Source organism: Mastomys coucha, unplaced genomic scaffold, assembly GCF_008632895.1.
Source record: "Mastomys coucha isolate ucsf_1 unplaced genomic scaffold, UCSF_Mcou_1 pScaffold13, whole genome shotgun sequence".
In the NCBI taxonomy this organism is placed as follows: domain Eukaryota; kingdom Metazoa; phylum Chordata; class Mammalia; order Rodentia; family Muridae; genus Mastomys; species Mastomys coucha.
In genome coordinates, this window is record NW_022196895.1 from 8,641,453 (window position 1) to 8,664,907 (window position 23,455).

The 23,455-nt window shown below is 47.5% G+C and overlaps 1 protein-coding gene and 1 long non-coding RNA gene across 4 annotated transcripts in view; one reads left to right on the top strand and one right to left on the bottom strand.

Moving 5' to 3' along the window:
- The window catches only part of Cables1 (Cdk5 and Abl enzyme substrate 1), a 106,813-nt gene that overhangs the window by 71,144 nt on the left and 12,214 nt on the right, over positions 1-23,455 (top strand). For all 3 annotated transcript variants that reach the window (XM_031364967.1, XM_031364966.1, XM_031364968.1), the window contains 3 exons: positions 10,461-10,557; positions 11,738-11,894; positions 13,127-13,230. In XM_031364967.1, the coding sequence (XP_031220827.1) occupies positions 10,461-10,557; positions 11,738-11,894; positions 13,127-13,230 (358 nt within the window). The remainder of the gene's footprint in view (positions 1-10,460; positions 10,558-11,737; positions 11,895-13,126; positions 13,231-23,455) is intronic.
- Positions 1,584-10,133, bottom strand: LOC116086844. Its single transcript, XR_004117160.1, has 2 exons — positions 9,439-10,133; positions 1,584-2,040 (listed from the first exon to the last, which is right to left on the bottom strand). It is a non-coding gene; the product is annotated as an uncharacterized LOC116086844 (long non-coding RNA).

A 23,455-nucleotide genomic window follows, 5' to 3' on the forward strand; every position in this document is an offset into this window, starting at 1 on the left:
TGGTTTTCAAAGTAGCCCCAGCACTCTGCGTGGAACACAGCGGACACTCCGCTTCCCGACACGGATAAATAGATGGGTGGCTGACATGTTTTTCAGGGCTGTACTTCTAGGCTCCGTGGAGGAAGCATAGCCCTGCCCTACCAGATGCAGACAGGCAGTGTGCTGTGTGGGGAATAGATGCTCTGTGGAGCCCTTGACCTGGCACTTGGTCCTTGGCATCTCCAGAGAAGTAGAAGAGCTGGACAGATGGCCATAAAGAAGGAACCACCAGTGGGCCATGGGGCTCTGCCCCCTCCAGGTGGCAACAAGAGACTTGCCTTAGAAGCCTAAAGAGACAGAGGGCCTCAAGCTACCTACAGCTGCGTCTGGTGAGCCCCAGCTAGGCCCCTCCTTCGTGCTTAGGAGTCAGAATCCACACAGCCTGGGCAGAACTGCCTTCAGCCTCCTGGTAGGGCAAGTGACTTGTGCTGTGCATTCAAGCCTGTTGTTAAGGTCACACCCAGGGCTTCTGCTACTTTCCCTAGGCTCCATTGGTGTCCCCTGGCCGCTGTCGGAGTTGGTTGCCCGAACATCTCTAAAACAGATCAAAAAATAAGTATTGCATGCAGATGAGCATGCTTTCCCTTTGGTTGTACCCTGCTTCTGTTTAAAGCAGGGGCCTTTGGGGTGGGACCTGGCTGAGTTAGAACAGGGCAGTTTCCAAGGCCAGTGCTGTGGAGAGGTGGCGTCTCATCCTGGGGTGAGGTGATGTACCTGCCTTGGTCGTCCTGCTAGCACCCACCCCAGCCACCCTCTGGTCCTTCCTGCTCAGCTGTGGAGGGGCCAGCACAGCCTCTGTAAGCACATGCATTAGAAAGGCGTGGGACAGAGTGACCTGCCTGGATTGAAGACAGCTGTGGCTCTGCCAGTTCTTTTCAAATTACCCAGGTGTGAGACTGCAGTTCAACAGATAGGTCCCAGGGTGGGTCTACCTTACACGGCAGCCTTTCACCTTACTGAACAAAGTACTTCTGAGGACATGGAAGCACTTTCCAAACTCAAAGCCCCGCTGCACTTCTGCAGCGGCCCTGAGGTTACTTGTAAAGGATGTTTGATGTGGTGAGCGCGGCAAAGGCTTTGAGAGCTGAGAGGGCCTTGGGGACATCGTGTTAGCTGTCACCTTCTCACCTCAGACTTCCTCGCTGTTCTTGCAGCACAAGTTTGCACACGGCTCCCGTCTCTAAAGAGACGGTTAGCCACAAACTGCTCCAAAGAGGATGCGAGCAGGAGGCCCACTCCTCCCTTACACTCTTCCTTAGGCACATCCCAGTCCTTAGCCATCTTGGAGACATCTATCAATGGGTACCTGAAGTGAGGCAGGGGACTGGCCCATGGGGTGGAGCTGGCAGTCAGGTAGCTCCTGTTGACTTCAGTCTGTCTACTCATCTTTAGCAGTGGCCATAATGTCCACCTCAGGAAACCTCTTAGTGAGATGGCCCCGAGCACTGTGTAACACTGGAGTACATCAGCAGCAGGTCTCAGATAGGATCCACCTGCTTCTCAGGCCGCCAGCACTGTGATTCAACAAATACTATGGTTTCATCTTCAGATTTTCCTTATTCTTTAATTTTTTTTTCTCCTCTTGATGGAACATGATGTTAAAGCCAGTTTAGGAAATACACAAAAACAAAGCCAAAATTAGAAAGCCAAGTCCCCTCAATGAAGCCAGTGTTAACATTCTGGTCCTTTATCTTCCGGTCTTTCCTCTTTCCCCTAGCCTTCCACTCCTATAGAACACATGGGGGTTGGGGGGGGCAGACCCCACCTTCCACAGCGTGCTGATAGAGCGCAGTAACAGAGAAGGAGAGCAGATGTGGCCCATCTCTTTCCCAGTGACTAACATCAAACCTCATTGCTGTGAGCGTTCTTTCAGGGCCTATAGCTGTACCATTCTTGGAAGAGCTTGCGCCAGGTTCTTGTCCTTCAGCGAGTACTTAACTCGCTGTAACTCCCCGTAACTCTCGGCTGTCGCCTTCTAGGTGGATCAGGCTTGGAGGCTCTCTGCATAGAAAAAGAAAGACTCGCAAGCAAATTCCTGGACTCTTCTCCACTTAGTAAACAGAGTGTCATGTGCCTCTATCTGAGACTCCTCCTCTCACCCTCCAGCTCTTACCCTGAACCCCTAAGCTTTGGTACCCTAGAAGCAGGTATCATGGAACCAAGAGTGGAACAATTGGTACAGAGGATTTGTGGAGTTAGAGAAATGGAAGGCATGGTGAAAGCTAAAATGGCCTAGGAGAAAGGCTTAGCATCCAGAGAAGGAGAAGGTGATCTGAGAGGGAGGAAGAATGATGCAAATTGACCTTTAACTATTGGCTAAACTCAGTCCCAAGCCAGGAAGCCAAGAGAGAGGCTCGTGTCCTCAGAGCCTTGCGTGTCCTCAGAGCCTTGCTTCTGCTCAGATAAGACAGAGCTCCGGCTCACACAGACAATGAAAGGCTGTAGTGTGACTGGGCTGCGCTTGTAACACTGCATCCAGTTCCAGGCGGCCAGTCTACTAGTGAGTGAGAGGCTGTAGGCATCGGGTTAAGGGTTATCCTAGCATTGTCTCTCTGCCTAAAGGAATTGGGACCCGAGAAATACACAGACATCATTAGCACACGATTATGCCTAGGTGTCTGACCAGAAGAAAGTGAGAATGACTGGGTGGCAAATTTGCTCTTTGGAGGTCTTGTAAAGATCAAGGAGCTAGATGATTCTGACAGAAAAAACGTTTCCACGATGTGTTGAATGGGCGCAGACCCGTTTGTGTGACACTCCTCAGTTGATAGCCTCTGGGTTCACTTTCTGCAAACACGGCAGGCTGGGCTTACACAGTGGAGAGTGGAAGGTGGCTTTTGGGGGTATGTTCCTGAATTGTCAGCAGCTTCTACATGGTGTTTGTGTTTTTGGCTTTTGGCATGAGGCAGTCAGATGAGGTCATGGGCTTGGGTCCATTTCCTGATCACTGATCATTTTGAGACACAGAACAATTTCTATTCTTAGAGAACTTTCAAGCCTAATGCACCCTGCCTGGTCTAGGGCCCATCCCCTGCCTCCCCACCCACTCACTCCAGAAACTTCTCTTTTTCATTGTGGAAAATTACTCACAAACCATGGTTTTTTTGTTTTTTTGTTTTGTTTTTTTTTTTTCCCCCTCACATCAAGCATATTCCCACACAGACTGATTTGGGAATGATCTCATGGGTGAATCATGCCATTATCTGGCTGTTTATAAGAGCTGCCCTTAGTCAAAGATTTTGGTGTAAGCTTCATTAAGACCCCTTCATTGTCTGCCAGCGCCCTTCTGGGGATAACTTATCTATGAAGTGCTGAGTCTGAAGGGCCAAGCTTTCTCAGCTAAAGCCTGCCTTTGTTTTCACTGTCTTTCCTGTCAGCTGTGGCTTTGTTCATTGACTTTGAACTTTGCTGGTTTAACTCTGCCTCCATGCAAGCTAGGGAAACTGATCCCAGATGTTCACTGCACCTGAAGGTGCCATGTGTTAGCTCTTCACTGGACAAATACTAGAGATAAGCTTATTTTCATTTATGGTTTTAGAAGTTTCTGTGAGTGGTTTTAGAAGCCTGTGAGTGGGGGAGTGTTCATGCAAGCATAAAGACCTAAGTTCGATCCCTGGCACTCACATGGAAAGCTAGGAGTCGTGGTGAACAGACAAGGGGATCCTTGTGGCCTTCTAGACAGTGAGCCTAGCTTATTAGGCAAACTCCAGGCCTATGAAAACAACCAGATGGACAGCTCCTGAGGAAGATCACATCAAGTTGTCCTGTGGTTTCTGCATACACAAACACACCTACACAGACATTTTCAGTCTATGTTCCATTCACCTGTGGTTCTCAATATCCCCTTCTAGGGCCTACCTTCTAACCTAAGACCTCCCACTGGGTCCTGTCCTTAGGGACTCCATCACCTCTCAGTAGTCTACCAGATTGGGGAGCAAGCATTTAGCATATAGTCTTTGGGGACAGTCTAGATCCAAACCACAGCAGGCTACAAACTGGGCTTCCTAACTGTACTCTATCCTGGAGTTCTCTCAGCATGTGATCTCTTAATTAAGAATCATTCACAACTGGCATTTCCTTTCTTAATTCAGTTTTCAGAGATCTGCTTTCTTTTTGAAGGGTCTAGAAATCCTGTTAATATTTAGTTAGCTCTTAAATTATTTACACATTCACTGCATTTGAGCCATTGTTGTCCTTAAAAGAGCAAGTGCCAGGTGCTGCTCCCTGCCGAGTTCCCTGAGCCTGAGCTGAGGGCACAGCACTGTAGTTAGAGGTCAGGAAACCCCATCTTAGGAGCAGAAAGGCTAACAAGTACCTAACTGGATCACACGTCCATTTTCTCAGCTGCCTTCAGGCGTAAGTATTCAATTGTATATTCTTTAAGAGTAGTGTTGTATGGGGTGTGTGCGTGATATGGTGGTGCACAGAGTGGAGGTCAGGGGATAGCTTTGTGGAGCTGATTTTCTCCTGCTTTTTTGAGTGTTCTGGGGATCACACTTAGCTCATCTGGATTGCATATCCAGCACCTTTACACACTGGCTCTCAATCATATTTTTTTAGAGCAAATGTTGATTCTAGATTTTATATATATACATATATACATATACATATATATATGTATATGTGTGTATATATATATATATATATATATATATATATATATATATATATATATATATTGCCTTCCAGGGAAAAGACCCTGAACTTTTATCTGACAAGGAGTCCTGTTTTCCCACCAAGATAATTCTGTACAGTAATGATAACCAATGAGCCCTTTACAAAAGATGGAATCTGGAGTTAGCTGTGCAGTGGTTCGCAGGGAGTAGGTAACCTTTGGGGACATGGTAATCTAGTTGACTCAACAGTGGCGAGATATGATGTGTTTACTTTATACTGTAGCAGTGGAGGCTAAGACAGGGTCCAGGGGCTTTCCTCCTGTGGGCTCACAGGACTTGGTCGTGGCACACCTCTGTGAAGGATGCTGCCACCCCCATAATGAACCAACCTGCTTTTCTCAAGGCTAAAACTACTACTTGGCTGTCTTCCTCAAGCATGCTTCCCTATTGTAATCCCTCTCATCTTGCCTTAGCTCCTTCCTGGTCCCTACTGCAGCCCCTCCCATTCCTCCACTGACTGTTTCAAATGCTGGTCTTTGCATTTGCAAACTGAGAATTATGAGTGAGGAAGTCAGTCTAAGTTGTCCTGACAGCCAGAGCTGTGGCAACAGGAATAGAACCTGAAGTTGTCCATGGCGTTTCCCCAGTGTTTTAGCTCTGTCTTCTTTGAAAGTAGGATGTTCTCCTACCATCCTACCACCTAATAAACCATGTTTGTCCTTGGGAAAAGTACTGAATTTAAACCTTAATATATGCAATTCTGGAATAACACAAGTGATAACTAAACTTACCTTTTTTTTTTTTAAGACAGGGACTCCTATGTAGGCCAGGCTAGCCTGGAGCTCATAGAGACCAATCTACCTCTGTCTCCAAGTGCTGGGATTAAAGGCATATGCTGCCATGCCTGGTGCCTCTTTGATTTTTAAAAATAGGTGGAGTCTAATTAAATTAGTATTTGAACCCTAGATATAGCTGAGATTAAAAGAAGATCCTCTAGGCTTTTCAAAGAAATCCCAGCTTGAATCCAATTTTAATGGCTTTATCCACTGATCCCTGTTGTCCTCATACTGCAGGTTTAAGGCTGGCATGTGAGTCCATAGATATGGTTCATAACTGTTTTATAAGATTTAGAACAATGAGCTTAGAAATGTTGTGATTTTATCCCTATCTCCTGAAACCTTTGCTTAATTCTTTTTCACTGAATGGTCTTTCTAAGGATTCTTTTGGGGTGCATTTTGCAAACAACTCCTGGCTCTTTCTCTGTAGGTACCCCCAGCCATTCAGGCTTCGGAAATGGCATCTAGCCTTGCCAGGACACTCTCGCTCTTTCTGCACTCACACAAAAGGCCAGGGCAGTTATCTGTGATATGAGGGAGCCCATTGCAAACTCACTGCTATAATGTCAGTCACTATAGCTCCAAAGGGCAATTTCCTGCAGTTGATGATAATATCGGGTTTCGGTGACATCGCCTGGAGCACTTAGCAGGAAAAATCCAACCAGAGAGAATAGCCTGTACCCTTGTGTTTTCAGATCCTGACTCTATTCTACCCAGGAACTCAGGAAAGGACATGGATACTTGGGCTGAGGATGTAGCTCAGTTGGTAGGATGCTTGCCTAATATGCACAAAGCGCTGGGTTTGATTCCCCAGTACCATGTAAATTGGTCATGGTGACGCTCCCCCATATTCCCAGCACTTGGGAGATAGAAGCAGAAGGACCAGAAGTTCAAGACTGGCTTCTGCTACATAGTAAATTCAAGGCCAGCTTGAGCTCCAGGAGATCAGATCTTAAAGAAAAAAATTTCCATGTTCATCAGAAGTGTCATAAATGGGCTTTGTTTTCTGGGATGTGGCTATCCGGGCACATATGTGTATATGCATGCACTCTTAACTCACGCCCACCAAGAACCAGGTCCAGTTGCAATAAAAACTTGAGAGAATGCTCAGAAACGTATATCCCACCATTACAAAATCACCCATGTTCTAAGTGGCTGCCATGTTGGATCCCATGTCAGCCAACCATTATGAAGTCACCCATGTTCTAAGTGGCTGTCTTGTTGGATCCCATGTCAGCCAACCATTATGAAGTCACCCATGTTCTAAGTGGTTGCCATATTGGATCCCATGTGCCAGCTACAGCTGAAAAGATTCTTTAGTCCTTAGTCTGTTATCCTCTGTCTTGCCATTCCAGCACAAGGCTGTTGTGAAACTCAAGATTTCTCAACACTCTTTCCAGTCTCCAAGTTTGTATGAAGAAAGGCCTAGGGCAGTGTTTCTCAACCTGGGGGTCACATATCAGCTACCATGTATTTCACTTATTGACATTAAGATTCAAAACTTATGAAGTAGCAACAAAATAATTTTATGGTCAGGGGTCAACACAACATGAGGAACTATATTAGAAGGTCATAGCTTTATGAAGGTTAAGAACCTGGTCTAGGGGACCCTTCAATGCCTAGGATCTGGAGGCCACACACCAGTCACTGCTCACTGGCATGCCCTGACAGTGCCAATAGCCTGTTACCCCCATGCTCCTGACTCCTCCAGGCCAAAAGATCACCCATGCCCTGTTCACATGTAGGCTGTGGAGCTTGCTCATCGCTGGGAGCACTTGGTCAAGGAGTATTGATAGAGTGGGGCCTATGGTTATCATTTATACCCCACTGAGGATCACTCTGATGTGCTCATTGTCCTTCCTGTCTCTAGGAGGCCTGGCATAGTTTCCTCAGTGAGCAATGGCCTGAAAAGTAAACATTTGAGGCTACAGACAACAAATGGCCATATTTCTTTGGGGAAGAAAATAGGTGAGACCAGAACTACATTATTAAACATATTGTATGTGACAGTATGGTTTTGTCATGGAAATTACCAATGAATTGAAACACTAAGATATAGCCCAATATGGTAGCCATTAGCCATTTATATTAAGTGGCTATTTACATTAAGTTGATTAAATTTTCATACAATTAATATCGGCATGGTACTATATACCTATAACCTCAACACTCTAGGAGGCTGAATCAGAAAGGTCATGGGCTAGCATAGGCTACATTGTCACACACACACACACACACCTGGAAAATTAACTTTCTTAGCCAAATCATATTTCAAGTGCTCAGTTGTCACAAGTGACCAGTGACCGCTGTGTGGGACAGTGCAGATGGAGATCACCTCTAGCCTAGGGAAGGAGTTCTGTTGGATGACGTTGGTCTATCCTGAGCCCTATGTGACCCAAGGCACAGCTGAAGGTTCGTCTTTATGTTATTGCCTATCCAGCTCGGCCTGGCCAAGGTACAGTAAATATTATATTAGGAGATCTAATGACATAACAGGAAGTGAGGGGGAAATGTGACGCTAGCAAATCATACGAATTGGCATAGGTGGATTCCTATGGGGAGGCCAGGTCAAACCTAGCCTGACCTCTGTCTCTTTCTTATGGACCCAAGTGTCCCTGGGCACTTGGACATGGGTCTGGGCCCATGACCCTCTGATTTTCTACGTGGGGATTGTGGCTTGAGTTGTGGGAGGAACCCTGTATGGAGCATATTTTTTGCTATAGCTTCATTTCCCTGTGGGGAGAACCAGGAAAGAGTGTTTGGAAGAGACATAGCTGGCTTAGTTCTTTCAGCTGTGTTGTGCATGTCTAACAAGAGACTGGAGCCAGGCTGCCCTGAGGATTCAGTAAGTCTAAGCAAGAGCTGAAAGGGGTTTCATAGGAACCATGCAGCACCATGAGAAGCCGACCACTCGGAAACAAATGCTTCACTTGCGTTACGTACTTGATATTGTACAAATAGAACACGCTATAAAACTCTCCTCCTTCAGGCTCTTCAGATGCAGGTCAGCTTTAATGTCTATCATTCCCCAAGTCTTCTTGCCCCCAGAAGACGATCCCTGCCTTTCTATTAATGTCAGCCGCCTACACACACACACACACACACACACACACACACAGAGTTAATGCCATGGTGTACTGGCTCACATCTTTGATTACTGAATCTTTGGAGAACCACTATGGATAGCTCATAGAATAGTCAGATGGCGGGGGGAGGTTATTGTTGGGATTGGCTAGTTCCAGGGGCCCGAAGGCCATTGTAGACTCTGCTTTCTCTCTCTCTACCGTGCTGGGTCTTCTTAGGAGCAGGTTTAAAGTTGACACAGCATCTTTGGAAAGCAACATATATAATCCTGGACAGCCCAGCCCTCGAGGGGACGTCATAGAGGGACTTAGATACATACTAAAGTCGTCCCCTTGCTTAGAACATTCTGGGTGTTCGAACATCACTTGGATGGCTTGTGCCTCCTCCTTACAGTTTTGGGTCTTGCAGTGTTATGCTCACAAGCATGGGATGTAAGTGTGACACTGGGAATTACATCCATAGGGAGTCTCTTCAGGAAGTACTGATTTATAACGTTCTTTGGAAGGAGGGAGGGAGGAGGGGGAGACCCTACAAGCTGAGAGTTCTGAGAATTGTTCACTGTTGTCCTCTGTGACTTCGATGTCATTTTGAGTGCGATCAACCATGTCTACTCAAGAAAATGGCTTCCAAACTGTACTGCCTCTGGGAGCAGAAGGTCTTTCTGTGTGTTGATTTTGAGGACTGTCCCAAGTCAGACTCTGCATTCACAGGAGCCAGGCCATCCTTGGCACGCCCATAGATCAAAGCAGGGCTCCACTGAGCTAGAGATACTGGCTTTTGCGGTGTTGACAGCAGCATTCTTTCCTACCCCTCCCCCACTGGCCACTCCCCAACCCTTTCTTTCTCTCTCTTTCCTGGGTTACCTTTGGCCTTTCCACAGTACTTTCTCTTGCTGAAGTTCTCAGTCTCTGGTTATGGAGTCTCCAACCAGGTCCCAAGATGAGCACGCTGTCCGTCTAAAGTGGCGTTCGAGAGAGGCAAGCGCTGTGTATTAGAGACAGAGCTGGAAGGCAGTACCCAAACATGGCTGCCCTCTTTTATCCCGCACTCCCTAGTACAGTGCCTGGACATAGGAGCCAGCCTGTACAGAATGGCACAGGGTGACTCTGGAGGGAGCTCTCGGCCTTTGACACAGTTACACGGTGGATACAGTCACAGGGTGTCCATCTTGCTTCTCCAGGGTGGTTCCATGTGTTAGGAAGAGCACTAAATATAAAAACACTCCCCACAACCTTTGACAAGCCTCTATTTCCTCCTCTGTAAAATGGGCTAATGGTAATTTCTACCTGTGGCACTGTCTTAAGGAACCAAAAGAATAGTGGCGAAAGGTGTTAGAAGCTGTGCAGCTGGGCTGTCAACATGCTCATTGTGATTCCTGGGGATCCCTTTGATGAAAGAACCTCACTGTGGAAGGTGTTGATCTTTCCATTATCAGCAAGCACCTGGCAGCTGCTGAAGACATTGATCTGTCCTGGATGATACAGAAGAGTGGCAAGGAGCAACTTCGAAAAGAAGCCAGCACTAGCTCCCAAGAGACCTATTGTCCCCAGCACTCAGGAAATATATACCCCCCCCCCCCCGCCCCTGGCTGTGTCTAAACACACAGGAGCCATGCTGAGGATAATGGTAACCAAGGGCGTCCAAGCCCCACCTTCTCCTCACTTTCCTGTTTGTTTGGATTTCACTTACAGGAAAGTGATGGAGGGAGAGGGAGAGACGGAGAGATGCTCCCGGGAACACCTCCAGCAACCCCCAAGGAGAGGCGAATGATCACCCCACCACACGGGCCACTTTAGGTCATTTTATCAGCGTGACTGTGCCATGCAGTAATTGCCATTCTTTGGGAAACACACAAAAGCATTTTCTCTTGCCTTGTCCTTCCCAGGGACCTGAAGTTGGATGGAGGGAGACAATCAGCAGGAGCCATGAGCCTGAAGGAGATCATTGGCCTTGAAGGTGTGGAACTGGGTGCCGATGGGAAGGTAAGGTTTCCAAGTTCAGGGACTGCAGATGCCTCAAGGCCCAGGGTGCAAAGGCAGAGAGCTAGACCGTAAGACTGACTCGCATGGCTGGGGCAAGTTGGGGCTGATTCCCAGGTGTACTGTGCCTTGTCACCCCGCTCTGCCAGTGTGTAGACAGAAACCTGCTGAGCCAGTAACTGGGAGGAAACGTGGAGGCAGGTCCACAGGTACGCGCATTTCTTTGCTAACACTGTCTGCAGCTGTTTGCGGAATACTCACACACTCATGAAAGCACACTCCACGATCGAGCGATGCTTTGCATGTCTATGAACTAGAGGTCTCAGGAAACTTTTTGGCTTCTCATGATCCCAAGGAGCCCAGAGCTCCTCGGCCCCACACAGTGACCACTAAGCCCCCACATTCCTCCTGTATCCACAGTACACTGAGCTGCTAAGTTGAAGCCCAAGGGACAACCTTTTAAAGATGAACTGGACTTTCTGGTACTGGGTATAGGGAGACTCCATAAACCCCCCAAAGCCTGTGCCTCTGTGGGCAAACTGTCCCAGAATAGTGTGCCTGCAGGTGAGCCTTACCCCAAAGGCATCCATCATGGCATGCTCCCTAGTTCAAGCTGCATGTGGGGTGCATACAAGGTGTTTCCTGGGGCAAGTGAAGAGAAATGTGCTCACCGTGGCACCTTCCTTCTAAAGGGTGGGTACTCACCTGGAATGAGGAATTCTGGGGTAGAGTTGAGTCGTGATCAGCACCTCGGGGAAGCATGATAGGAGCCTTCAGCCGTTACCAGAGATTCCCGAGGCTCCCGGTGTTCCTGAATCCCTCTTTTGGATTATGAGATGAAGCCCATCGTGAACCTCATGCATGACTCAGCATTCCAGCACATTTTGAGGCAGCACCTCGTCACCTGACATTTTGCCACCTGCCAGGCATAGTTAAAGCAGATGGGTCAGTTACAGTGTGCATAGTCTAGAGTCTGCTCAGGGGAGGCCGGGTATGAATGTAGCACATATTTGGCACAAGCGGATACCAAACGAGCTGCATTTTCCAACGCCACTGGACTTAGAATTGCATGTTTTTTTCAAAAAGCTTACCTAATCTTAGAGTAGAAACAGGGCTTATCCAGAATGCAAACCCAGCCTCTCTTGGGCATAACCACTGCTCTGTATGTGTTCCTCCCTTTCAGACAGTGTCTTATACCCAGTTTCTACTACCCACAAATGCCTTCGGAACCCGTAGAAATACCATAGACTCCACCTCCTCCTTCTCCCAGTTTCGGAGCCTGAGCCACCGAAGCCTCTCCATGGGCCGGACTGGCAGCACCCAGGGGAGCCTTGACGCAGGTAACTGTGGCTCAGAGGGGTTTGGTGGTTCAGGGCAGGGAGTGCCTCGGCTTACAGGGCAAATGGGTTCCCGTTGTGTCTGTTAGAGGACAGGCTGCAGGTTAGGTTGGGGGTAGGGTATACCTCAGGCCACACAGACTCACACATATATGCACATATGCGTAAGCACACACACAGGAACACCAGAGAAGACCTCTATAATTGGTTGCTCAGTTACCAGCCCCAGGGCAAACTTTTGTGGAAAAGCCAAAGCTCAGGTAATGTCTCGGCCTTTTAGCCTCTGTTTACCTGTGTTCTGCTGCTGCATCTGCCTTCTGCCTCTTTCCATCTCACTCAGTGCAGAAGTGTAGGGTGAGCCCTCCCTCAACCTCAGCCTTTGCCCACGCTTAGGTACAAGGATACAAACTCTTCCAGAGAAATTCCCGGTGAGGACAAGGGAAACGGCTGGCAAAGAGCTTACCATGAAAACGTGACGGCCTGAGCTCACATCCCCAGCATCCATATAAAGGACAGGAATGTGCTCTGTGCGTGTAATGTGAACACTAAGGAACTAGACAGGCACACCGCTGAGTTTTGCTGGCCAAATCTAGCAGTATTGGTGAACTCAAGGTTTAATAAAAAATATGATAAAAAAAAGTGATTGAGAAAGAAATCTGGCATCAACCTCTGATCTACACACACACATGTACACCTGCATACAAACACACAAACTCATGTACACGTACACCACACACACACACACACACACACATACACACACACTGAAATTCCAAGCGAAGGTAAAGTTCCATAGGCCAGCCAGTCCCTGTCCTAATGTTCCTGCCACCTGCAAAAGCCAACGTACCTGTGTTCACTGAGGCTGCCATATTTGGAATATGATTCACAGACAGTAGCCTATGTGGCATTTGTCCAGGTCATGGCACTGAATGATACAACTTTCTCTGCAACCTTAGAGAGCAGGCAGGTGTAGGGCCGACTGCATCCAACAGGTCACATGTGTGAATTTTTGTGTTCTTTCAGGTCAGGGAAATGAATAGAGTTTGCTAACATAGAAAAAAAAATGAGCGTGGTGAGAACCTGCCAGTCTTTTGTAGGTGCATTTTGTAGATGACTCTGTGACAGATGGCTCTGAAGCCACCTTGACCTTACTGGGTATCCCGGCGCTCTCGAAGCATCGGCCTCAGCCTCAAGAGTACAGGGCCCCTAATTACCATTCTGCTTGTGACGTTCAGGAAGTGACCTGGGAGACTTTATGGACTATGACCCAAACCTCCTGGATGACCCCCAGTGGCCTTGTGGCAAGCACAAGCGAGTTCTGACCTTCCCTTCATACATGGTAAGTAGTCCCTGGTAGTGGCTGCCTGGCTTGGCTGTGCCCATAGCCTCCTGAAATGGCTCCAGGCAGCTCACTGGACTTTGCACCTAGGACATTTTATTCAGTTCACTAGTGCCAGCTGCAGGATTCTGGCTAGCTGGCCTGGGAATGCCACTGTCAGAGAGGCTGAGAAGGGACAGTGCAGTAGACATAAAAACTCCCTTGCTTCTGAGTATGCACAGCCCAGGCTTCCCTAGGGAAGGACCTGGCCTTCCCCTGGGAGTACCAAGTTCAAGTTGAACTATGTTTGTCTGTTCAAGTTGAGCAGTGACTGTCACATGCACTCCAAACCAACAGTTGGTACTAGGAAAGCTGCCACATAACATAAAAGTAGGACACAGGTATAGCATGTGAGATCTTCCCTTCTGGGTATATTGCATAGGTCATAGGTGTAACGTGAGCACTTCCCTTCTTGTGTATTACACACGACACTTTGTAGGTCCCATTCTATAATTTTCATGGCGCTTTCTGGCTGTTCACCTACCCTACTGTATCCTTCCATAGACACAGCCTTTCTTTTGGTAGATCACTTCTAATGCGGGGAAGCAGGAATGAGCCTCCTGTGCAGAGAAGTCGACTGACCAGACCTGCCATCTCAAACACTTGGCATCTGCAGAGAAAACATCTGCCTAGATGCCCCACCTCTCTGTGCCTTCTGCATTACATGGGGCAAGCAGGGCGGGCTATCAAGCATCTCCTCCTCTGGGTCACTCTGTCAGCTTGTCATAGAAGTCCTACCCTCAGCATTGAGCCCAAGGACTCTCACGGTAGCTTTCCATGTCTTCAGATGCCACAGGGCAAGGCAACCCAGGGTGTTAGGGTTAGAAGCACCAGGGAGCCCTGGGGCCTTTGCCCGTTAAGTTCAGAGTCCTGCTGAGCCATGTTTTTTAAGTGGCCCTTGCCCTCGGTCTTTTATTCTTATCCTTCAAAACACTGCTGTTTCCTCCTCCTCTTCCTCTTCCTCCTCCTCTTTCTTCTTTTTCCATTCTATGCCCTGTCAATCCAAGAAACAAAACCAAGATTCATTGATCTTCGCAATTCCAGCACTTAAAATCTTCAGTAAGTGACAAAAGCCCTTGTTAAAAGAGCCACTGAAATGTTGTCGTTTGCGTGAGAACATGTATTTTCATCGCGGGGCCCCACTTTATGAACGTTCATTTTATTAACTAACTTGAGCAGGAAACTGGCTCTGAATCCTAGTGAGACCTTTGCTTTTGACAGGAAGGGGGTGCTGAGCCTCCAGGTTCTGACTCAGGTCTCGGCTCACTGACTTTGCCTGGTTGCTTCTAAATGGCCTGTTCCTATGCAGTCAGCCATTCTCTGGCCAGATAATCAACATATATCTAGAAGTCTGAGATAATATAAGGTGTGCTGCTTATGGCTGATGGTGGGCACTGCAGGGGACTCTTCTGTGGAGATATTAGATCTGGTGACAACACTGGCCTCCTTCAGACAAGCCTGGCAGGTGCCAGATCCATTTATCCCCTTAGATTATTTCATTGTGAACATTGAAGTTCTGAGTCACAGTGTATGCGCATCCATGTGCCTATGGCTAATTTGTTCCCCTCAGACACTTGGATGACTTTCCAGGTAAGAATGTATGTCCAGTCCCTCTCATTCTGTGTTCCCAAGTGGGTCATTTTTCGTATGCTCACATTGGGCTATGCAGTCTGTACTTCTACTAAGAGCCCATGCCTTACAGAACGCCATTACTCCATGGCTGCATTTCTTAGTCCTAGGCATTTGGCTTCTCCCTTTCTAGCCTGGCACTAGTACTAGACATTAGTACTTTTGGTAAAAGACAGGCCGTCCATTCTTTTGTGTTATCACTTAGATTGTTGATATGTGTAACAAACAGCTTCAGGCCAGCCTCTCCAACTCAGAGGAACCTATAGGATACAGGGAATTTGCATTGACCTTGTAGGAACTTGAGTGTAGTGGTCTTTATTCTTGTAGGTTTGCTTGACTTTTGTAGGCTAGGAGCAAATCTAGAATTTCCTTATTCTGCAAATGCAATAGCTAACCAACCATGTGCTGGGCTGGCTGCTTCCTCATTCATCAGAGAACTAACCAGTCATGGTCCCATTCTCATTGGCCTCATTAGAATGAGTGGGACAGTCCACAGCAAGCAAGTAGACAAAGACTACAGTCGTGACAAGGGTATAAATGTCATCCTGAAAATGTGATAGGAGTTGACAAGGAAGGTCAGAAGTAGATTCCCATGTGGAAAAGCGAGGGTGTGTGCAGGAAGTGGGGTTGAGACCATAGGGTGACGACCCTGCATCTGTAATAGGCTGGTAACTCCCAAGAGGCTCAGTAAGAGCTGGAGTTATTTGAGCAGGTTGCTGAAGGGGCCTCTGTAGAGGTGTCTTGTGTATTCTAGGGATGCCTCACCTGTCAATTAAAAAACCTGTGGCCTATAGGAAAGAGTAGAATAGAAGGTGGGACATCCAGGAGGCAGAAGGAATTCTGGGACAGAGCCAGGCCTGGGAGATTCACCAGGAAGATGCGACTAGATAGATGAATGGTACCTGAGCACAGGTAATCAGCCACGTGGAAGAATGTGGGTTATAATAAGTTGATATAATGGGTTATAATAAGTTGAGATCTAGTCAGAGAAGAGCCTAGCTATATGGCCAAAGTATTTGTAAACATATTTTGAGTCTGAGTCTTATTTCTAAGAGCATGGGATTGGGAGGAAGAACCAGGACCAAAAGTCTGTAAATGATGCCCCATGTTTGCCGGCTCCTTGCCAGCAGGTCCAGGTGAGAGGAGAGAGGGTCTCTCTCTGCACGCTCCCCCCCTGGGGGGGCTGAGCAAGATGGTGAGTGTTGATGGCCCAAAAGAAACACACCAAGCCGGGAGTCTTGTCAAAGCAAGAACTCAACTCTATGGCATCAGCCTTTCACTTATATAAGTTTGGAACATAGGGAGGGGGATTTTTGGTGGGGTAAGATGACGTAGTAGGCAAGGAAGGGTGATGGAGGGTATGGAGTGACTGACAGGGCCAATGGCAAAGCTCTGCCTCAGCAACAGCGGGGCAGAGGCAGGGCCAAACAGGTCTCGCTGAGTCACCCCAATACAGAAGTGACTGAGACCATCTCAAAACTCGAGCCAGGATTGAGTTTGTCCTCAAGGCCCAAACCGGTACCAAAATGGGGCCCAACATCTCTCCCTTTTGTTTTTGTAATGAGCAGGTTACATGGCTCCTTTTCTTGGGTTGTTCCCCACATGGGGATTTTACCCATCTCTGTATACCATGTGTCACTCTGGCTCAAAAAGGAGGGTGCTCCACGACCTGTCTTAGGTTGTCTTAGTACATCTGAGATCTTACCCGTCATTGGTCAGGTGGAGCGCTGAGGAGGGGTGCTCATAGGTAGAGGGATATGTAGAGCCTGGGTTGGATGAGACAAGTCTTTGGTAATGGATCTCAACTTGGTGAAGCCAGACCGCCTCTATCCTCTGATGGGTATTATTGAGCTCACATGGCCTAACAGTCAGGAGAAGGAGAAGGAGAAGGAAGGGGCCAAGGAGAAGGAGGAAATAGGATAATAGGCCATGATATCCAGTCCACAATGTGTTGTCTTGGAAACTCTTCGCCTCCTTTCTAGGTCTTCCTGAAGCTTCTTTATTTTGTTTTGGACGATCCCAGATCAATTAGCATAGAAGCAGCATTTTTCTGGTTTTTTTTTGTTTTTTGTTTTTTGTTTTTTTTGTTTTTTTGAGGCTCTCTTGTGCTCCTTGGGGGTCACCAAATCCTCTCTCAGTCAAGGTGGGGAGCAGCATCCACGTCAGTAGCAGGATCATCTTGATCATCTTGGCCTCCTGAGGGAGAAACATAGGGGGGTTTCTCAGGGCAGGTGGACTCCCTGGAAATGTCATTGTCAGCCTTTTCTTGTTGAGGAATATACTTTATATCTCTGGCCGGTATCCAGATTGGTCCTTTTTCACTTTGGGCAAGTATGTAGCCAAATCCCCTCCTGGCTGTCAGGAACAGGTCTGGTCCTCTGCAGGCTCCTCCATCTGACTCGTATCAAGCTATAAGAGATGAAGGAGGTCCAATGTCTTTGAAATGGAGATAACTGAGGATTTTCTTTTGAAAAATTAAAAATATTTAAAGTGAATAATGCCTTTTTTTAGCTGATCATGTGAGTGTGAAGACTTCCCCTTTTGTTTTTGTAACTGAGATTTTAAAGCTTGATTTTTGTCTTTCGACAGTTGCCTGTCCTCTCAGGTTGTAAGGGATGCCCATAGTGTGGGAGATCTTCCATGTCTGGAGGATCTCTGAAAAAGGTTTGCTTGTAAAACATGGTCCATTATTTGTTTTAATTTGATCTGGAAAACTGAGAATGGCAAAACATTGAAGTATATGGCTAAAAAAAAGCATGTTTAGAGTTTTCTCCAGTGTGGGCAGATGCCCAACATGCATGGGAGAAGGTATCAACAGTCACAAATATATATTTTAGCTTCCCAAATGGGGAATAGTGAGTAACATCGAGTTGCCAAAGATTATTAGGGTGGAGCCCTGGGATTACTTCCCATGGCCTGGAGGAGAGGTACCTGTAGAATAGCTGACAAGACCTACAGGTGCAGATGATCTTCTTAAGGTCTTTTATTGGAACCTGGAGGTATTTATGTCTTAAGCTCCTCCAGTTGACATGAGTTAATGAGTGGAACTGAGACACCTCGGCAACAGTACGGCATTGTAAGCCCGAAGCAAGTTGATCTGCCGGACGGTTTCCAATGGATTGGAACCACGAAGGTATTGGAGAAAAATAGGATGTTGTCTTGTTTTAGTAGGGTACGTGCCTGAATCATCAGGGGGGTAATGATGTTAGAATCAAACCTAATATGAGCCTCTACCAAATTAAGCAGTAAGTTTACTACCTAGAGACTGTCAGAAAACAAATTAAAGGATTCAGAAGTCATATCTAATGCCATAACCACTGCAAACAATTCCTTAAATTAGGCAGACCCCTCAATTTCTTGGAGATCTGACTATAGGTGATGGACCTTTGTCTGATGAGAAAGGGGGAAAACAACAATGGAGAACCCCAGGTGCCCACCATCAGTAAAGACAGTGGGATAATTAGGGTTGGGGCTAGAAAGAGAGTCTGGGGGGCTTCCATTCAAGTCTGGAAAAGGAACTCACCCACTTATATGGTCCAAAGTGGCAATCGGTTTCGCCTGAAAAGCACTCTAGGGCCAGAGATACCTGGCTATTGTTTCTCTGTAACCAAAGGAAATCTGTGTTTTTAAATGGGGTAATGAGGTCAGAAGGCTCTGTTCTAAAGAGCCTAATGGAAAGATCTCTCCCCTTAACAATGCAATTGGCAAAGTGGTTAGCCATAGAATAAACTCTAGGGGCTCCTCCTACTGAAAGGTGAATCCAATGGATGGGTTTGCCCTCTTGACCAAGTAGCATGGTACACTACGTTTCTCCAGGAAAAAACATAAAGGGTGAGGGGCAGCAGGGGGAGTGTATCTCTTTTTTTTTTTTTTTTTTTTTGGTTTTTCGAGACAGGGTTTCTCTGTAGCCCTGGCTGTCCTGGAACTCACTCTGTAGACCAGGCTGGCCTCGAACTCAGAAATCCGCCTGCCTCTGCCTCCCAAGTGCTGGGATTAAAGGCGTGCGCCACCACCGCCCGGCGGGAGTGTATCTCTTAAGGGTGGCAGAATCTATGGCATGCTGTATCTTGCTTAAAATATGTTGATGGCAAGGTATCAGGGTAATGGAGGTGGACAGATCGCCTTGTTTAAGTACATCAAACAAGGGGATCAGCTCCTCAGTAGATATGTGGAGCCAGGATCTCATCCCAATTAACTTCTCCCAGCAATTTTTGGAGTTGGGGGAGAGTATATGTATCCTGGATCTTGAACTGGGGCTTAACGGGGGAAGCAGCATCTAAGGATAACACAGAGCCCAAGATCCAGAATGGAGGGACCTTTTGGGCCTTTTCAGGTGTTACCAGAAAACTATCTTGTAAGATGGAGAGGCACCTATCAGTGAGCTCTTGAAGCCCAGGCAGACTGGGGCAGCCCAAAATAAGACCATCCATAGAGATGTAAAAAAGGATATTTGGATCAATTGATAAAGAGGAAAAAATAGAGAACATAGAGTACTGACAATGGGAGGGCTCTTGGCCATGTCTTGGGGCAACACAGTCAGTCCATTTATATCTCAAATCAGCTTGCCTCAGTGTACCCACATCATTGATGCCATCTCCACACATACGTGTCACATAACCCAGCTCTTTTAGGCCAGTGATGGCAAATTTCTTTTTTTGGGGGGCTGTACTGGCTGGTTTTGTGTGTCAACTTGACACAGGCTGGAGTTATCACAGAGAAGGGAGCTTCAGTTGGGGAAGTGCCTCCATGAGACCCAGCTGTGGGACATTTTCTCAATTAGTGATCAAGGGGGTAGGGCCCCTTGTGGGTGGTGCCATCCCTGGGCTGGAAGTCTTGGGTTCTATAAGAGAGCAGGCTGAGCAAGCCAGGAGAAGCAAGCCAGTAAGGAACATCCCTCCATGGCCTCTGCATCAGCTCCTGCTTCCTGACCTGTTTGAGTTCCAGTCCTGACTTCCTTGGTGATAAACAGCAATATGGAAGTAAGCTGAATACACCCTTTCCTCCCCAACTTGCTTCTTGGTCATGATGTTTGTGCAGGAATAGAAACCCTGACTAAAACAGGGGCCACACAGGCAAACACCTGCAGCACATGAGGGATGAGGCAGAGCAGCTGCTGGGGGTCCATAGCCTGTAGATGAGCCAAGCCATCACCTGTGAGGCATAGTGCATGCTCTAGGGCCAGTGCCTTGGAGGAGCCCAGGGTCAGGGACAGTTCGATGCTGCTATCAATGGAGCACTGCTTCACGGCTGGCCTTTCTCTGAGGGAGGATGTAAGATGAGTGTGTGGACCGTGTCAATGAAGTGCAGCTCCTGAGCTACATGGCATGCAGTGAGGAGCTTATCTCCTGTGATCACCCTTCGGGATGTGTTCTGGATCTCTCGGATAATCATCTAAAAAGGACAAAAAAAAATATTAAGCATATAATATTGACACATGGGGGGGCTAGACCTGGATAAGAACTGCCCATAATTTATGGGGGTACAGTCACCTGCAGACCGATTGGCTGTCAGCATTCTTCCGTCTTGAGGGGTGGGGAGAGGTCCTCACACAGGGCACCAGTTTGTCGGCTCTCTGCCGGCAGGTCCAGGCAAGAGGAGAGAGCCCGGTTCAGCCGAGTCTCTTCAGGGTTGAGCAGGATGGTGAGTGTCGCAGCCCAAAACAAACACACCACAGTCCAGGATGGACCATCTTGGTGGAGGACCCACACCTGTGATCTTGAGACTGTTGTCCAGTGTTAGGGGTATGCTCTGAATTGCAGGCTCCATTACAGCCATTTTAAGAGTGCAGTCTCATGAATTCTTCACTGTCCTTTGATTTCATTATAGGAGTAGTCTCTCTTTCTAGTTCCTGTGCCTGCTCCAAATGCACTAATTCTAGTCTAATCTAATCTAGATTAGATTAATTCTAGTCAGAGTTTCCTAGTGAATCTCCCAAGCTTGGCTCTGTTCCAGAATTCCTTCTGCCTCCTGGATTCCCCACCTTCTATTCTACTCTTTCCTATAAGCCAGAGGTTTTTTTTTAATTGACAGGTGAGGCATCCATCTGATTCCTCATTTCTACAGCTATTCTGATTTCTGGAACTGTATTTGTTTACCTATCCTGGAGGTTTGTATATATAGAATTTTAGGCTGTATACTTTCTTTGGTCCATCTTTCACACAACTTGGTACTAATGAGATTCACCCTTGTATTTAGTGAGATTCAGACTTGTATTTACTTGCTGAGCAGTGTTGGAAACACAATTTATCCATTCCCCTGTTGATGGCCACTCTGGTTGTCTCTGGTATAAGGCTATTGTGAAAACTGCTGCTGCCAGTGTTCTCTGCATGGCTCACTGTGGGCATTTGTGTCCTTTTTTCTTGCATAAGCACCTGGGGTGGGTCACTCAGTATCACCCACCTAGGCTGTAGATGGATCTGCACTCTCACTGCTCTTGTTCTTAGTGAAATGACAAAGAGCCACGTGCCACTGTCCGTGGGAGGTGCTACAGGGAAGTCCCCAGCTTCCAGAGTAGAAGTGTCACTTTTTAAAGCAGCTGTGCACCTTCTTACATCTATAGTTTTAATTGTTGACCCAGCAGGTCACTCCCACCCTCACCTATAAGGAACAGACAAAAGTCAGATGTTGAACTTGAAACCTCGGGGGCAGATATGAGGACCGCAGGGTAGCTGCGCCTGTGGTCCAGCCGGCAAAGCGTCATAGAAGATGACCACAGACCAGGAAAGCCGTCATTGAAGGTGACCACAGATCAGGAAAGCTATCATAGAAGGTGACCACAGACCAGGAAAGCCGTCATAGAAGGTGACCACAGACCAGGAAAGCCATCATAGAAGGTGACCGCAGACCAGGAAAGCTGCCTGGCTGCATGCAGGTTCTTGTAGAGTATTAGCTAGTGTGCAGCCACAGGGGACTGGCAGCCTGTGGTGGTTTTATTGTTACCTTGCTTTTTCCTCTCCTTTTATGGACATGGAAAGCACTTAAGAAGAGAGCGTAAGAAAGAACAGTAGTGAGGTCAACACAATTAACCCTGTGCATAAATGAACCTATGAATCCTTTTCTTGTTCCTCATCCTGCTCTGCCATGAGAAGGGAAAATGACAAGCACTCTCAATGATGTCTGAAGATACCCACAACTCAGCAGAACACCTGTTGGGTGGGTCTCTGATAATATGACTCTTCTCCCTTTTACCTAATAATACCTAATAGCAGAACCCAAGTCCTTTGGTTAGTGTCTCTACATCGCGAATAAATTGTAGAAATATATCTTAGAATTCAGTTTTCTAGGACACTGTGAAACGCTGAGCAATGGCAAATCGGAAACTCAGCAAAAAAGACTCATTCAGGCTGCTCGACAGCCAGCCTCTGCCCCCGCTTCCAGAGACGTAATTATTATTATGATTGCTTGTCCTTGTTAAGCATTATATTGGTGGCTTAGGTACTCATCTGACTGCAGGATATCCAAGATGCGAAGCATCTGCGGCCCGTCAGGTGTCTGACAGTGCGCATGCCTCACAAGGCACGATGACCCAACGGTATGACCAACCCTGGAGGACAGTGGTGACTGCACTCCACTGTCTTCAAGGTGCCTGTGCTGCAGGGATGGAAAGGCACCAAAGGCATCCCAAGCTGCTTAGGCCACAAACCCATCCCCAGGGTTTCCTTACCATTCACTCCTGTCCTCAGAAAGAGGATTAAACGCATGGGACAGCTGAGATGCCTATATCTGCTACTGGTTAGACAGATTTAGTCTCCGGCCATCACCTGCTTAATTACCTGAACAATCGGAACATCTGCCTTCCCGCTGCCCCACCAAACTGGAGAACGCTGATGGCTGTCAGCTGGTGCAGTCAAAGCAGAACTGAGCGCTGATGTTTGCAGGGCTGGAAGGAGCTGCCCAGATCCCTAAGTACTCCTTCCTTTTAAGGTGTGGTGGGGAAACTGAGGCAGTCCCCCTTCCTTGGGATGTCCCCCACCCCCGGGTAGGTGTGAATTCTGGCTGCAGGAGACAGTAGCAGAGTGGGCAGCTTACCTGCCCCTGTCCAGAGCTGCATGTAGAGGATGCTCAGAGGAGAGAGGCCAAAGCTCCGCCAGGCCCTGCTAGCTCTATACACCCAGTCCTCCAGGATCTTTGCTGAGGCATATGGCTCCCTCCCCTCTGCTCCTACACTCTAAGAGCTTCTCTTCACAGCATTACAGCTGCTGCTGTGAGCTGGAGGGAGTCCAAGGTCAACTCCTTGGAGGCCCTCCTTCACGAGTCAAGGTGGAATCATTCTGAAAGGCAGTGTGCCCCAGTGTCTACAGTAGATACTTACACCAAAACAACCAAGCTGTGGGTTTCTTTTTTTAAAAATCTTTTCCATGTCCTTTTCAGTGTTCTCTCTCTCTCCCTCTCTCTTTCTTTCTCTCTCCCTCTCTCTTTCTCTCTCTCTTTCCCTCCCTCTCTCTCTCCCTCTCCCTCTCTGTCTCCCCCCTCTCCCTTTCCATCTCCCTCCCCCCCTCTTTCCTTTTCCCTCCTCCCCTTCCCCTTTCTCTCTCTCCCTCCCTCCCTCTCTCTTTCC